Below are 17,633 nucleotides of genomic sequence, written 5' to 3'. Positions count from 1 at the left end.
CCTGATGTCCGATGATATCATTCGACAATTTTTCATACTCATATGAACTAACATCCGATCCTCTCTGACCGTGGTCTTCTTTGGCCGGCCGTCCCTGGGAAGATCGCGTACGGAGTTGGTTGCGGCATGCTTCCTCACAATTCCAAATACATTCAGGTAGTGGATTTTCATTATTTGTGCCACCTTCCGATACGAATATCCCTCCTTAACCTTCACCAACACCTCACATCTCTGTTCCATCGTCAACTTTCTATACGGAGTCATGTCTGAAAAATGTAAACAAAATTTTTAAATAATGTAAAATAATAAAAAGAAGTAATAAATATTAAAAGTGCAATGGTATAAATATAAAATACATAAAAAATCATGTTATTACAATTGTTATTTCTACAGAATATGACAATTTTTAAATTTTATTGACCAAAAATTCCAATTTTGTTACATGATATTAAAAAACAATTTTATGGGCTAAAAAACCAAAATCTCATGCTTTCCACATAAATCCATAAGTAAAATACTATAAAACTGCATAAAATGTCATTAAATTACAATTGCAATTATAATATTAGTTTAGAAATAAATTTTAACATACCTGCTAAATCGCCAAAAATTGAAAATTCACCTATCGCCACGAGAAAACCCGATAAAAATGGATAATTATTAATAAAATAACACAAAATGTGTTTAAAAACAAAGTCAGCTGCTGAAGCAACCATTTAAATAAATAGTTATGAAGTATTCGCCAGATAGCAGGACCCTATGGCGTTTTAAATGCACTGTAAGCTTGTTTTTGACGCTGTTATAATGACTTTTGCACAGCACAGTATATACTACTGTGATCAAAAAGTAAGGTGAATTTTTTTATAAAATGAAAAATCTTTATTTATTCTTCCAAATCTGTATCGTCCCCCTCAAAATAATCCCCCCCCCCGGCCCCAATGCTTTTTTGCCAACGTTTTTTCCAGTCTTCGAAGCATGCCGAAAAGTCCTCAGTAGGGATAGCCTTCAATGCGCGTACCGATTCACGTTGGATCTCTTCAATGGACTCAAAACGATTTCCCCGGAGTGGTCTCTTGAGCTTTGGGAACAGCCAGAAGTCACACGGTGCTAAGTCGGGCGAATACGGTGGTTGTGGAGCAACATGGGTAGAGTTTTTGGCGAAAAACTCACGAAGAACCAGTGCTGTGTGCGAAGGCGCATTATCGTGGTGCAAAATCCAAGAGTTATTGGCCCATAATTCCGGTCTCTTTTAGCGAATAGCTTCACGCAAATGTCGCATAACGCTTAAATAATATTCCTTGTTGACAGTTTGGCCAGTTGGAAGGAATTCGTAGTGCACGACACCACAATAATCAAAGAAAACAGTCAACATGACCTTGATTTTTGAGCGACTTTGACGTGGTTGCTTCGGTCTCGGCTCGCCTTTTTCACGGTATTCACTCGATTGGTCGGTTGTTCCAGGGTCGTATGCGTAGACCCAAGTCTCATCGCCAGTAATAATTTGTTTGTAGATGTCTTGATAGTCAGAAAGCATTGCTTCACACGTTTTAACGCGATGCTCTTTTTCAAAGAAATTGAGAAATTTCGGCACTAAACATGATTCGAGTCTTCTGAGGCCCAAATGTTCCTTCAAAATTGCTTGCACCGACCCAAATGATATTCCAACCATGTCAACAAGGTCTCGAATGGTTAACCGACGATATGCAAGCACCAATTCTTTGATTTTGTTGATGTGGCGATCATCAATCGAAGTCGATGGTCGTCCGGAGCGTTCCAAGTCATCAACACGTTCTTGGCCTTCTTTGAAGTCTTTGTACCACTTGTAAACATTTTTTTGAGACATAGTCTCTTTACCGAAGGCCTTTTGCAACATTCGATACGTTTCAGCAGCAGAAATATCATTCCGCAAACAAAATTTTTAATAGCACTTCTTTGCTCAACAAAATTAGACATCGTGAAAATCGCCGAATGCACTTTTGGTACTTCAGAAACAAGCGTAAACAAAAAATAATAATTATGAGTTTGACATGTAATTTGGCGCAAATGTTAATGACATTCCTACCAACTTAAAAATAAAAAAGATTGGACGATTCGAATAAGGCGGGAAGTTTAAATTAAAAATTCACCTTACTTTTTGATCACAGTAGTATATAAATATATATATATATATTTTTTTTTTTTTATAAATCTTTATTTAAAATTGATTAGCATTACAAGTAATGAATTGTACAATTTTATCTGTCCTTTAATATCAATAGTTTACTAAGAATACAGGGGAGGAATATTATTTATGCATCGAAAAGGCAGTAGAGCTTCCAATATTGCTTGGTAGGTAGAGGTCACTGACGCCATCACGAAGGATTCGGAGGTATTTTTGAATAAAAGTTTTTTGGTAAGTAGTTGTTTTTGCGGTGTTAAGAGCATACAGGAATCTATTAGGGTTTCTGCTGTTGGTTTGAGTTAATTTAGTAGTTATAGGATGGCATGGGTCTGCAAGGATCTTTTTGAGTGTATTAATACAGATCCTGTCAAGTAACTCTTCAATGTCAAAAATAATATTGAAGCTGCTTGAATTGGTTACATCAATTCCAATAATTTGTAGGGCATTTTTATGAAAATGTTGGATCTCTCTTTTTGCAGCAGCACTGCACGAAGTGAGAATAGGAGCACTATATATCAAGTGGCTAATAGCGTAAGATCGGTAGACCTGTAAAAGGTTTGGCTGAGTGTGACCAATTTGCTTAAGACGTCTAAGCAGATATGGTACTGATTTTATATTGTTGTGAACTTTTGTCCATTGTTCATCCCAATCAATATTCTCATTGAGCATGATTCCAAGATATTTGTGGCTGCTGACTATTTCAAGTTCAGTATTATTGAGTACAATGGATGGTAAAGCTTGAATTTCAGAGCATCTGGGAATAATTCTTATGATTTTACATTTCGGGCCATTAAGTTTCATTCCATTTACCTTTGACCAAAGAGCGACGCCATCAACAATGGATTGAGGCAGGTTGGTAGGAAATTTATCATTAATTATATAGGTCAGTATGTCATCAGCATATTTTTCGAGGATGGTTTCAGGTGGAAGATAGACGTTAATGTCGGAAATAAATAGAATTAACAGGATTGGACCTAGAACACTACCCTGAAGTACACCTGCTTCGATACATTTCCAGTCAGTGGTGTGATCATTTGTTTTAATTCTTTGTTGACGATTAGATAAGCTGCGATCCAAGAGGTGAGCCAGCTAGGTAGAATGTTCACTAACTTTAACAGTAACTTGTCATGACTGACAAGATCAAAAGCTTTTTCGAAATCAAAGAATATTGCATAAATTGATTTGTTGTTATCTTTTGCATGACTCCAGTCCTCTATAATTTGAATAATAGCGTCCATCGTACTTCGGCCTGGAAGGAAACCGAACTGTTTGTTAGAGACCCATATGTGCTTGGTGTGATGGACAATGAATATGGTAATAATACGTTCAAAAACTTTACATAATGCGGATGTAATGGCAATTGGTCAATAGTCATTAGACGATTGTGGGTTAGAAATTTTTGGAATCGGTGTTATGTTTGCTGATTTCCATTGGTCAGGTAGGTAACTGTTTTCTATGAGGCGGTTGAATAGGATGCAGAGTGATGAGGCGATTTCAAAGCGAGCAGATTTGAGTAAAAACGAAGAGAGATCATCTGGTCCTGAGGAACCTGGTTTGAGTTTGCTGAGTTGGTTGACAATGTTATTAAGGGTAAAAATGGGGGTAGTAGGCGGGTTTGCCTCTCGGTTAATGAAGCATGAGAGTCTGGGTTGTTTCTTGCCAGACAAAACACTTTGAAAATGATCATTTAATTGGTTTGCTAGTGTCTCAGAGATAGGAGTTGTGATTTTATCTTTATCAGCAAGACTGATTTCACGCCAAAAATCTGTTATTCCAGTAGTGAAACGCCTGTTATAAATTCTCTTTCTTTTGGTAATTAGTTTACTAATTCGATTTGCAAGTGCTTTTCACTCTTTGTAGAATCCGGAGAAAAAGAGTTGTTGACGCTCTTTTGTAAGGCCTTGAATAAGTGGTGTCATCCAAGGCTTAGGGTTAACGAGCGTCGTTGATTTTAGAGGTTGGCAGGTGTCTTGGGCAGAGAATATAGAATGATAAAAGTTGTTGCAAGCAACTTGTATTTCATACGGTGAATCAACTAAGATTTCAATATTGGTAGATCGTATCAGTGCAACAGTGTCAGCAATTCTACCTGACCGGTAAGCAACCTTGTGGGGAACCGGGCGAGTAGATTTATAGAGATTTAGGGGAGCTTGACTAACTACAACAAGGTGATCTGAATTACCAAAACTAGGAAGAGTATTCGACACATAGCATTTTGGGGCGTTACTCAAGATGATGTCAAGAATAGATGTTTTTCTGGTGGAGTGTGTGTTGAGATGAATGAGTTGGTGAGAACAACAAATAAAGTCAGTAGGGCAGCCATTCTGATCCCCTGCAAGAAATATTAGTGGTTTATTGCCGATTGTGCAACGAGTTATGGCTGGTTCAATAAGTTGTGCAAGTTGATAAGATGCATTGCGCTGCTCACTTTTAGACCAAAATACCACCTGATCCTTGCCAAAGTTTTCCAAATGCTTTCTCGATAAGTTCACTAGTTAAATGTCCTAGCAAAACATACTTATGACTTGTAGTTAGTAAATATTTTATGAGCTCATCCGTCCCACAACATGTTAATTTTCTATATTACAAATTATTAATCCAAAATTTATATAAAAAAAAACTTGCCTACAGTTTTTTACTATGTTTACTTGGCCTGTCACTATAGTATGCCATGGTATATATATGTGTGCATATATATATGTGTGTATAGATACATACATACATGCAAACATCACTCCAGCTTCTGAATCTAAAGTGATTTCTTGCTTAGACTCTTCTACAGGTTGTGGTCTGGATATCATACCTGTAATAGTCTTGCAGAAGTGTTTTCCGGAGCTGTCGAATATACTTTCAAATTTATTTAAAAATTGCTTATCAGAGTCTTGTTTTCCAGCGTGCTGGAAAGCAGCATTTCATCATCCAAGAACCTAAAGGCCGTATATCCATTTTTTGTGTTTCTGAGAAAACCAAGTTTTAAACTTGATTTTTAAAGGCTTTCTGCCAGAATGTCCGACTAATTTTTCAAATATTTTAAAAACTTGTATCATTCTTGAGACTAGATTTATGCGACACATACTCTATTAATTGTTGAATATTTATTGAGGGTCAATGTATGTATGTACTGAAGTACTCCCCCAACTCCGATTTCAGAATGACATCAGACTATTGATCTTATAATGCGCTCTTATAATAAGGTAGTATTTCTGGCTTCTAGAGATGAATTTTCAAATTTATGAAATTGACATAGTGTAGCTTAGAAATGATAAAAGTAACATTTATTTAATAATACTTTGTAATAGTTTTCATAAAATATTTGATAATAAAAATACATTTTATTTTAGTGAGCATAAATCGCTTATACAGAAGCAGCTTGCCTACATTCTTGGTCGTTTACAAATTTATATAGATTTAGATGATGACATGGAAAACAGTGAGGAGCTTTCAACAATTATATCTAATTCCCATCTTAATAACAGTTTTCTTGCTCTAGCTCGTGAGGTATCATTGATTTTTTTCACTTCCTTCTCTCCACTAAAAGAATATTAAATTTTTATAATATATATTTTAAGTATTGTTTTTAAGTTTTCTATCAAAGTTTAAGTTCATTTTTAAAACTTAACTTATTCCTAATCTTTAGTTTTTAAATTGATAACTAAATTTGATGAATCTATCTTTTATCTCTTTTTAAAAGGGTTTATCTACTTAAAATATTGAATAGTAATTTTTGAAATTAATATATATATATATATATATATATATATATATATATATATATATATATATATATGTATATATATATATATATATATATATATATATATATATATATATATATATATATATATATATATATATATATTTATATATTTATATATACAGCCCTCGGAGTTAAAAGCGTTTTATTTAATTTTGTTACAAATTAAATTAAATAATAATTAATAATAAATTTAATTTACATATAATAAAATAAATTTAAAATTTTTCAAAAAAGAAAGTTGGAAAGTATTTTTTTGTGTGATAAAAAAACAGAAAGTTGGTTTTTATCACACAAAAAAAAATTCGCAGTTGCAGTGAAAATGTTTTTTATAACAATTAATTACTGCTTAAAATTTTTTGCTTAAACTATTTCAAAAGACTGTTTAATTATTCCAATTTAAAAAAGGTTTTAACATAATCTAAATGGCTTAACGCATAGGTAAAATTGTCATTTTGTACATGAAATGCGAACAGGGTAATGATTCTTTACAAAAAAAAAGGGCGCTTTAATTTTTCAGAAAAAGAAGATAAACGCAAAAAAAGGTTGCTGCCCCATCCAAAACCCTCAGTTAATTTCTGTTATTTTATGATGTCATCTGCTTGTGTCTATATATATATATATTAGTAGAAAATCACTTAACAAAATTTTTTTTCATTTTACCCTGTGTTTCATCAACAAAGATTCATCAGATATCTGATTTCTGATGAATCTTTGTTGATGAAATACAGTGTAAAATGAAAAAAATTTTTGTTAAGTGATTTTCTACTAATATATAATTGCTCTGTTCTTTTAAGAACATTGAGCACTCACTTTGTAGAATACTTTTTAAAGTTGTTTAAATATATATATATATATAAATATATATATATAAATATAAATATATATATATATATAAATATATATATATATATAAATATATATATATATATATATATATATATATATATATATATCTGTGTGTGTGTGTAATTATATATGTTTATATATATATATACACACACACACACACACACACACACACACACACACACACACACACACACACACATGCATTTGTTTGTATTTTTTGAACATCTCTAATTTCTGTGTTTTTTTAATTCTCACATAGTAAACACTAGAATTTAATTCAATCAAGTAAACACTTGAATTTAATTATTCAATAGGTTCACAATATTTTCCATTCACCACTTACTCACCCTATAATTATGTTTATTATATGTGTATAATCAGTTATGGAATCATGTTAATTTGTATCTATGTACTTATAGCTTGATATAATGGAGCCAAAAGTTCCTGAGGATATTTATAAAAGTCATCTTGATAATCGTGAGTTATTGAATAATTGAAAAATAGTTCAAGTACTAGTAATAATAACTGTTTCAAAAAACTGAAATCAATATTATGTTTCTTTTTTCTTATCTTTTAGGTCCTTTCTCTACTTCATCTGTTAGCTTAGACAGTGCGAGACAAAATCTTGCTTCCTCTTTTGTTAATGGTTTTGTCAACACTGCCTTTGGAAAAGATAAACTTCTCACTGAAGATGGAAATAAATGGCTTTATAAAAATAAAGAGCATGGTTATTTTTTTATTTTTTGATAATTTTTAGCATTTCTTTTGTATTTCTTTTTTATATTGCTTTAAAATGTGTTGATTATTTTAGGAATGATGAGCACTGCTGCATCACTTGGTATGTTGTTACTGTGGGATGTAGATGGTGGTTTATCACAGATAGACAAATACTTATATTCAAATGAAGATTTTATCAAAGTATAGCTTTTTTAGTTATGTTTGCATTTTATTTACACCTTTCAATTTTTGAGCTAATTTTTTACCTTTTAGGCAGGAGCTTTGTTGGCTTGTGGTATAGTAAACACGGGTGTTCGCAATGAATGCGACCCTGCGCTTGCTTTGCTTAGTGACTATGTTGATCATAAAAATGGTGTTATGCAGATAGGTGCAATACTGGGACTTGGTCTAGCATATGCAGCTTCCAATCGTGAAGATGTTTTGTCATTAATCTTACCTGTTATTTCTGATTCTAAGAAGTCAATGGAGGTATTTATTTAACTAGGAGATAATTAATGTCATCCACAGCCAAGCTTATTTAACTTATTTTCGATGCTTTACTTATTACACTTTTTTTCTATTGTTTATTATTAAAACCTTATTTTATATGACATTATAAGTTGAATTTATCTATATTTTAGGTAGTAGGAGTTGCAGCATTAGCATGTGGTCTTATTTCTATTGGATCATGTAATGGTGAAGTATCATCTGTAATTTTACAAACTATGATGGAGCGTTCTGCTGCTCATTTAAAGGATCATTATGCAAGATTTTTAGCACTTGGCCTAGGGCTAACATACTTAGGTTAGTCTACTTACTGGCTTAAAACTGGATGTTTTTGATAAATCTGAACTCTTATATCTTTGTTAATAATTCTTACTAAAAACCTTGTTTATGTAGTTAAGTAAGTTTGCTCTCTGATATAAACCCTAATTTATTTTCAACCATTTTTATATATATTGACCATTTCACTTGATTTTAATAAATATTGATCATTTCTTTCAATCAATTAAGAACTTAATACACTATTGTATTATTAAGAACAGACTCCCGCTAAACACCCAACTTTTCTAAATTCTTTAACATCACTGCCAGCTCACCAAAAGGACATTTATATCTGACTGAGCCCTACCAATGACATGCTTGACTTCAATGCAGATTGTGACCCTATGGTGGCCAACTAACTATATCTAATGCAGTCATTTTTGTAACCTTCAAACTTTTTATTCAAAAATGTTTAAAAATAAATCATTTTTAATACTTTTTTTACTGTATATGCCTTCCCAAGGCCAAAAGGCTATTATAATTAAGATTGTTTGAGCTGTGAGCATATTATGCTTTGTAATTAGCTAAGTTATTAAAAACTTTGTTACTTCAAGTTTTTTTTTATATTATTTATATCTTTTTTTTCTACTACAACTTGACTTTCATTTTTTTAAATAATTTTTATGATTATTATAGTTACTCTTGCTTTAATTTTCTCCGCTAAATGTTAAGAATATAACAAAACAAAAAGATTTTTTTTTTTGTTATGTTATTATAAACTTTACTCAATGCTATGATACAAAAGTAAAAACTTTGATGTACAAGGCTGCTGCACTGAAAAATAACTTGATCCCAGTACTACCATGTATAAGGTTAGGTTTTTACTCAGTACTTCTTGATTTTGAAGTGAGTCATTTTTCAAAGCCAGTATTTGTTTTGTTGTTATTTTAACTTAAATAGTGTTCACTTAAAATCTTCTTAATTAGTTTGAGTATAAATACTTGATTTAAAGCTAACTTGTAATTTAAATAAGTTATTGTTTTAATCTTGTTGCACCTTTTTACATTCAGTTTAGTTCTAGCACTAACTTATTCTATTAGTTTTTTTATGTGCTATTACAAGTATTTTTTTTTTTTTGGTTCTAAAATGGTCTATTTTGTATAATAAATAGTCTGTTTTGTATTTAGTAGTGTGTTTATTATATATAAATATTATATAAATATATTTACATAAGAATTGTAACTATTTTGGATTACCTTCTTTTAAGCTAAAGTCACAGAAGTATTTAATCTAAAGTCACATTGTATTGGTAATATTTTTGAACAAGCAGGTTGTTAAAAAAATAAAAGATTGCTCAGAATCTATTTTGTATAAGATGTCCCAATGATGTTGCAAGTTTAGAAACAATTTTTTTTTTTGCTTACTGAAGCCTAATTCTCTCTACCCATTTTTTGTTTATAAATTTTGTAAATAGGTTTTTATGAATAGAATTATTTTTGTTTTGTTAGTTAAAATGAATTTGAAGTATATTTTATAATTATTTTCAATATGTAAGGCAAACAAGAAGCTGTTGATGCAACAACTGAAACATTGAAAGTTGTAGAGGGTCCACTTAGTCAATGGTCTTGTGTAATGGTAGACATTTGTGCTTATGCTGGTAGGGATAACTTTTGTTTAAATGATGATTGAAATATTTAGTTTTATTCAATTTTTATTGAAAGGTAACAAACTTTTTTTTTTCATAAAACAGGTACTGGTAATGTTTTAAAAATTCAAAATCTTCTTCATATTTGCTCTGAACACTATGAAACAGATAAAGAAGAAGACAAAAAAAAAGAAGACAAAGCTGATGCAAATAAAAAAACAGACAAAAAAAGCGATACAGATCAAAAAGATAATGAAAAAAAAGAAGATACAGTAACAAAAGATGGAGCTCATCAAGGAATTGCAGTGCTAGGAATTGCTGCAATAGCCATGGGCGAAGACATTGGCATTGAAATGGCAATGAGAGCATTTAATCATTTGGTTAGATATTTTTTCTGTAGTTTCAAGTCTAAACATTTAAAAAAAAAAAAAAAAACTTAAAATTTAAAAAAAAAACTTTAAAAAAAGTGGTAAACTTCAAATAATTTCTCAAATATTAAAAATCTGTTAACATCATTGTTTTTACTGATAGCTTCAATATGGTGAACCAGCAATCAAAAGAGCTGTTCCTTTAGGTTTGGCTCTTTTGTCAGCCTCTAATCCTAAGCTGACTGTTACTGATATATTGAGCAAGCTTTCACATGATCATGATGCAGAAGTTGCTTATAATTCAATCTTTGCAATGGGAATAGTTGGCGCCGGTATGCTTTTTATTTGTTTAATAAGTGTTTATGGTTTATATTTATTTATTAATTTAATTTTTTTTTAAGAAGTATTTGTTAAGAAATACAACAATATAAAATAATGCATTGTTATTTAATTTTTCATATTATAGCTCTTATTTTATCCTCAAAAGTTTACTCAAGTTTTACTCTTTCTTTCCAAGTTCTTTCCATATATATATATATATAGTTATAGTTCTTTCCAAAGTTTTTTTTTATTTCAACTATTTTGTAAAATCACGCATATAAAGTGACAAAATTAAGTTAAAACTTTTCAATTGTTTATTTTATATCAATTGATAACAACAATTTTTTTTTTTTTTGCAATATTTAACCTCTAAATCATTGCTTAATTTTGGTGTGCATTAGCTTCAGTGTTAGGTTATCTTTAAAAATTACAATTGTTAGGTTGTTCTAACTATTATATTACTTATTATTTGTATTCAATTTTATTGTTATAATGTTTTTATCCTTGAGTTTTTGTGTTTTTTTTTAATGTCAATAACATTGTCTAAATACTTTTTACTAAGAATAGTTCTTACTAGTAATCCATACATCTAAATAACTGGAGATTTTTTTTTCACAAATCAAAGGTTCAAATAATGCTCGACTTGCAAATATGTTGCGACAGTTGGCATTGTATTACCATAAAGATGCCAACAACTTGTTTATTGTGAGGATTGCACAGGTATTCATTTTTAAAATTTACGGCGTATAAATTAATTTATATTTATTTATTACTAAGTAATGTAATAAAATTTAAAAAGTTTTTTTCCGTATTACAGTTTATAACAATTGTAAAATAGAGTAGTAATTTAAAATATTTCTAACTTATAATTTTTTTTTTTTATTATATGTTTCTTTTTCATGCTCTTCACCACAATCACAAATTCTCTTCAGTTATTTCAAAATTTGTAGGACAATTTAATTTCAAAAATAAGATAGTTTTACTATATTGTTTTTTTCAAAGTAATATTCATGTGTGGTAAATCGTTTGTGAAAGTAAGTTTGGTGTAAATAAAAAAACCATGCTTTAAATAAAAATTTTATAACTTAAATATGGTGCACATTTTACATGAAGCTAAGAATGGCATTTTTCTGCAGAAAGTTAACTGCTAATCATTTTTTAAATGAAGTGTCACTTGGCATTTATTCCTTTTGGAATTTTCTGATTTTCCTGAAAGTTGTAATTTTGTAAAAATTTTAATAAAAATTTCTTTAATAAATTATTGATCTTTTAAAAAATAGATATGAGCCGTTTAGAAGCCAATGTGATTAAGTTCATAAAAATGAAGAAAACTTTTAATTTTGCAAAAATTACCAAAATAGAAAATAAAAAAAATTTCAAAAAGTTGACTTGATCACATTACTTCTGAATGGTTCATATATCTATAAATGTCTTTGTTACCCAGCCATTTAATTTTTTTAATAAAACTTTGATATTAAGTAATGGTTTAATCAAGATTTTAACACCTGTTCCATAAAATTTGAGACTGGCTTTAAACTTGAATAAAAACTTAAATAAACACGATAAAAAATTTTTTTTTGGTATGTTCATAGAATTAAGGATGCAGAATAGGAAAATAAAAATGAATTTATCACTAGACTCCATACCTTCGAATTAGATAAAGTCTGGTATTTGTACTTTGTACCAGCTTTTGAACAGCATTTAGGTCAAGTCTACTGGCACAATAACGAATCCGACGCTCAAAGTTAGATATATATTATTTGTAGATCATCCATTCTTGTACACATCCCGCTTAAGCATTGCCCAAAAATCCTCTATAGCAGACGCTTCTGGTAAGTTTGCTGGATTGCCTTTTTTTTTGAGCAAATGGTATCTTCTGGGTTTTTAACCATTTTGTTACCGAATTAGCATAGTGAGATGTTGCTAAACCGGGCCAAAAGATATACTTGGTGTCTCGATAATATTTATTAATAAAAGGTTGCAAGCGCTTTTGTTAATACTCTTTTAAATAGATCTCTTGGTTTACCGCTTGGCCAAAAGAAACAACGTAAATAGATTAAAAAAATTACTAGATAAAAAAAATTACTAGTATGGATGGCAATCTCCCTCCAGGGGAGTTTGCCATCCATACTAGTAATTTTTTTTCTATCTAGTGATTTTCTTAATGCGGTTTTTTTGTGTATTAAGAGTAGACCTTCTTCCACTTCCTTTGCAACCCAATAGTTTATTTTGATTGTAACTGTTCATATATCTATAAATTGTAGCTTTTGAGTAGCCCTCCATGTTGAAATAGTTCCAAACAACATATTTTCTATCTTCATGTTTTTTTTTATAAAAGTTATACACACGACTTTTTATGGCTTGTTGATTTGGAATTTTAAATTGTTATCTAAACAAAAAATAATCAGAGAATTTATATGCTAATTGAAAGAGGAAAGATAGAGCTTTCATTTGATACCAAATACTAATTATTTTATCAAGCTTACTAATTAAATATCGCTAATTCAAGTTAGTCTCAAATTTTATGGAACAGGTGTTAAATCTAAATAATAAATAAGGTTTATTAATAAACAAATATGTTTACATAATTTTTGATAATTTTAATGAGACTAACATAAATCTTGAAAAGATTTATGTTAGTCTCATTAAAATTATAATATAAAATAATATAAAATATATGTTGAAATAATATAAAATAAATGTTGTATGCATAAGTGTTAACAGCTTTTATGTATATTGTAGGGTTTAGTTCATCTTGGTAAAGGAACTCTTACTCTTAGCCCATATCAGTATGATCGAACTTATATGTCACCTGTTGCAGTTGGTGGTTTAATTTCAACCCTTGTTTCTTTTTTTGATGTTAAACAGAGTAAGTTTATCTTTTTATGTATTTATTTTTTTTTTTTTTACTGAAAATTAAAAGATACTTTAATGTATATTAACTAGAAAATACCATAAGTCGATCAATACATGATATTGATCGACTTAGGGTATCATTTAAATATTTATACTGTTTTTCAGTCCTCAGTTTGTGTGCATACCCTCTCACAGTTTTATGGGGCTGTCAGTATTATATATACCCCCTCTTCATTTCCAACATTTTCCCCAATTTTTTATACTTTTTTATTTATACTATTGTATACTTCTTTAATAATTTTTTTTATAAACTCTTTATACAACAAAATAATAGTTTTGTTTGAAGCAAACACTTATAAGCACATCAGAATTAATTTTAATTGATTATTTTTGAAATCATTAAAATTCTTAGTGATCACATTTAAAACGCCAAAGGTTTTTTTAGTTATAGGTTATGTCGTTATATTTGAGAATGTGACATTTATACTCAGTATAAAATACTTTGATGGTACTCAACAACTGTTGTACCATCAAAGTTCTATTTTATCTATTTTCTTAACGTAAGTTTTAAATTATTATCAAGGATAATATAGTTAAACTAATGCCTCGTTTTAGCAATTTTGGGAAAATCTCACTATTTATTATATTGTCTTGTTGCATCAATGCAACCTCGTATGTTAGTAACACTTGATAAAGATTTAAAGCCTGTTCCTGTGCAAGTTAGAGTTGGACAGGTAATTTTTAAATTTTGTAATTATAATTTTTATTATTTTATTTTTATTTTAGTTTTTATTTACTAATTAAACTTTAGGCTGTTGATGTTGTTGGACAAGCTGGAAAACCGAAATCAATTACAGGATTCCAAACCCACACCACACCTGTTTTATTGGCTCATGGCGAACGTGCTGAGCTTGCCACTGAAGAATGTATCTTTTTTAAATTTAGTTATCTCTTTTATTTAAGTTATAATTGATCTAACAATTTTAAGTTAAAATACTTCATGTCGAATCACTTATAACTTTTACTGCTTCGCATAAGATATATATTAAGTTAGGTTTATTTTAAAATAAGATCTAGATTTATTTTAAAATAATTAAATTTCCTTTTTTTTTCACTAACAATGTTGATTACAAATATGTTATTGAAGGTGTTAAAAAATTTATACATTTTAGAGTTATTTTTTATTCATCTCATACTATCTCATTTTCTAATACGCTTACATATTATCTTATACACTTACATACTATTTCAAACTCATACTATCAGTAATAGTAATATTATATAGTCAAATATTACTTTAAAGTACAACTTTTTTGTCTCAAAAGAAGCTAGGTTAGATTATAGTAGGATTTTAAAGTACTGTGTTATGTTTACTTTTAACGAAAATAAAGTAATTTTTATTAAGTTGCGAGCATTTATTATTATTAAAATATATTTACTAAAAAATCTTCAGTTTAATTTTTTCCTAATTTTTACTGTTTACTCTTTCATTTTTGTTTTATAATATATTAAATATAGATAATATTAATAAATATATAATATTTATTTATGATACTTATTATAAATAAATATTAAGTCATAAGTCATGGTAATGTTAAATCCGTTTTCTGGCGATTTATTAAGTTAACATTTTCTGTGTTGACTTTTTGATGGTATTCGAATTTTAGACAAATTTAGTGATTTCTTGATTCGCATATGTAGTCTTACGTTGATCTGTAAATATCTTGTACTTTTAAGTTATTTTTGATTTCGTAATTTTTATCTTCTTATAATAAATTCTTTAATGGCGCAGGTAATTGAAGTTGTATAGTTAAAAAAAAAATTAAAACGACTTTTTCATATAAATACAAACATTTCTCCTCTTTTACTTTCTTAACTTTATGACGTGTTTCTCGTTTCTTAATTTGTAACTATTTAGCGACTGTACACAATTTTTTAAGTTCCGCTCTTGCTAGCCTCATTTTGTTTATTCAAAAAGTTTAGAGCCATTAAACGGGAGTTTAATTGTTGCGGTTCTGAAAAAGCTTTAAATAAATTAAATAGTAAATTTTTTTTAGATGGTATATTGCTTTGAATTGAATTTTGTCTAAAAAGATTTTAAATTTTCTTACTATAAGAATATTTTAACCTAAATTATAAAAAATTTATAGGTAAATATTGTTTTACTAGAATAAAATTAAATTAGGTTGTCATTTAGAACAGTAAAATTTTAATGGAAAATAAAAATCCACCTAAATTTTCAAATTTAGTTTAGATTACGAAGTTTAGATTACGAGTTTAGATTACGAATATCGGTATTGCCATGATATTTTTTTTTCCTATGCCTGTTTATTGTGTATACCAAACTTTTTTATTATTGCTAAATCATTATTTGCGTGTTTGTATTTATATACATGTGACCTTAACTAATTTTATAGACATAGCATTAACTCCTGTGTTGGAAGGTTTTGTTATTTGCGAAAAGAATAAAAACTATGACGTTGATGATGTTACACTATAACGCAACAATGTTTGACTAATGAAACCGTTTTAAGTTATGGTTCAAAAATTGTTCCTAAGTACCTGTTAAGTCTATCAGTAATCTACTGCCCTGACTTCGGTAAAAGATTTATAAACAGCAATAAATGTTTAAATGTTATATTTATTAAATAAAAGCATGAAATCAACTCGGGAGTTTCTTAAAGATTTCCTTTAATTGTACGCAATCCTAAGTGTTTATATATATATATATATATATATATATATATATATATATATATATATATATATATATATATATATATATATATATATATATATATATATATATATATATATATATATACAGTATATATATATATATATATATATATACAGTATCGGACAAAACAAGTGTAACCAAATAATGCTAATTTAGTTTCTCTATATAAAAGTGCTGCATTTTTTCAATTTAGAGAAATAACTATGTAACTGTTTAGAGACAAAGTTCTTCAAGTTTTATTCATCACAAAGTTCATTATTTGTACACGAAAATTAATAAATGAATCAAAATTATTAAGAAAAGTTGATTTCCTTCTGGACAAAACAAGTGCAACTCGACAAAATGTTGACCGAGCTGTATTTCGCTATCAATATTTCGTGGCGAATCCTTTGTTGTCGATCACAGCCTTGCATCTTCGAGGCATAGATTCGATCAGGTGATCAATGAAACTTTATGGAATCGCTGCCCAGGCCTTTTGGATTTGTTCAAACAGTTGATCCTTATTACGAACACCTTCACGATTAATTCTGCGGTTGACGATCTCCCACAGGTTCTCGATAGGGTTGAGATCCGGAGATTGAGGCGGCCAATCCATCACCGATAGGTGGTTGTCTTGAAACCACTGCTTGACTACTTTTGCAGTGTATTTCGGATTGTTGTCTTGCTGAAAAACCCATTTTATTGGCATATTCCATTCAGCATGAGGTAACATAACATCTTTCAGGATATTTTTATACATGAAACGGTCCATTATTCCATCGTTTCGATGTATTGGACCTAGACCGTTAGCAGAAAAACACCCCTAGACCATTATATTGCCTCCACCATGCTTCACGGTCTTATGCCAGTAACGTAAATCGAGGTGTTTTCCGGCCGGTCGACGTACACGGCAAATGCCATCGCTCCCAATGATGTTGAACTTCCATTCATCACTGACAGTTTGCCATTTCTGCACATTCCAGCCAATATGAGATGTAGCAAACAGGATTTATTCTGGTTTTATAGTAAAATCAGCGGTTTCTTTGCAGGGCGTCGAGAAAACAATCCGGCTTCAACAGCACGTCGTCTGATTGTTCGGTCCAATACAGGCAGCTCTAATTGCTTTTGTATCTCAACTGATGATATCCAGGGATCCTTCTTGACGGATCTGACGATCATAGAATCCTCTCTAGAAGTGGTAGAACGCGGTCTTCCACCTTTGTTATCTGCTGCCAACTTCCCCGTAGAACGATATTTGGAACATAGGGTTGATACGGTCCATTTTTTCACGCGATATTTATCACAAATACTTTTTTTTGACATTCCACTTACGTAATCGCCATAAATTTTCTTTCTTAGTTCCAATCCAAGACTGTCGGGAGCCATTTTTTAACTTGAAGTCATAAAAATAATAAAAATAAATAATCACGCTTCTCAAGGCTTACCGTGTTACATTTACCTTGTGATGATACAAT

At 29.7% G+C, this 17,633-nt stretch overlaps 1 protein-coding gene across 1 annotated transcript in view; it reads left to right on the top strand.

Annotated features, from left to right (window-relative positions):
• The window catches only part of LOC136071899 (26S proteasome non-ATPase regulatory subunit 2-like), a 44,947-nt gene extending 28,842 nt beyond the window's left edge, over nucleotides 1–16,105 (top strand). Inside the window, exons 7-20 of the mRNA XM_065797611.1 lie at nucleotides 5,503–5,659; nucleotides 7,187–7,244; nucleotides 7,345–7,494; nucleotides 7,579–7,685; nucleotides 7,758–7,973; nucleotides 8,126–8,288; nucleotides 9,805–9,906; nucleotides 10,000–10,274; nucleotides 10,426–10,594; nucleotides 11,209–11,303; nucleotides 13,326–13,452; nucleotides 14,055–14,173; nucleotides 14,251–14,365; nucleotides 15,857–16,105. Coding sequence (XP_065653683.1) covers nucleotides 5,503–5,659; nucleotides 7,187–7,244; nucleotides 7,345–7,494; nucleotides 7,579–7,685; nucleotides 7,758–7,973; nucleotides 8,126–8,288; nucleotides 9,805–9,906; nucleotides 10,000–10,274; nucleotides 10,426–10,594; nucleotides 11,209–11,303; nucleotides 13,326–13,452; nucleotides 14,055–14,173; nucleotides 14,251–14,365; nucleotides 15,857–15,939 — 1,936 coding nt within the window. The 3' untranslated portion in view covers nucleotides 15,940–16,105. The remainder of the gene's footprint in view (nucleotides 1–5,502; nucleotides 5,660–7,186; nucleotides 7,245–7,344; nucleotides 7,495–7,578; nucleotides 7,686–7,757; nucleotides 7,974–8,125; nucleotides 8,289–9,804; nucleotides 9,907–9,999; nucleotides 10,275–10,425; nucleotides 10,595–11,208; nucleotides 11,304–13,325; nucleotides 13,453–14,054; nucleotides 14,174–14,250; nucleotides 14,366–15,856) is intronic.
• The last annotated feature ends 1,528 nt before the right edge of the window (nucleotides 16,106–17,633 follow it).

Source organism: Hydra vulgaris, chromosome 05, assembly GCF_038396675.1.
Source record: "Hydra vulgaris chromosome 05, alternate assembly HydraT2T_AEP".
NCBI classification, from domain to species: domain Eukaryota; kingdom Metazoa; phylum Cnidaria; class Hydrozoa; order Anthoathecata; family Hydridae; genus Hydra; species Hydra vulgaris.
This window is presented reverse-complemented; position numbering and strand designations above follow the sequence as displayed.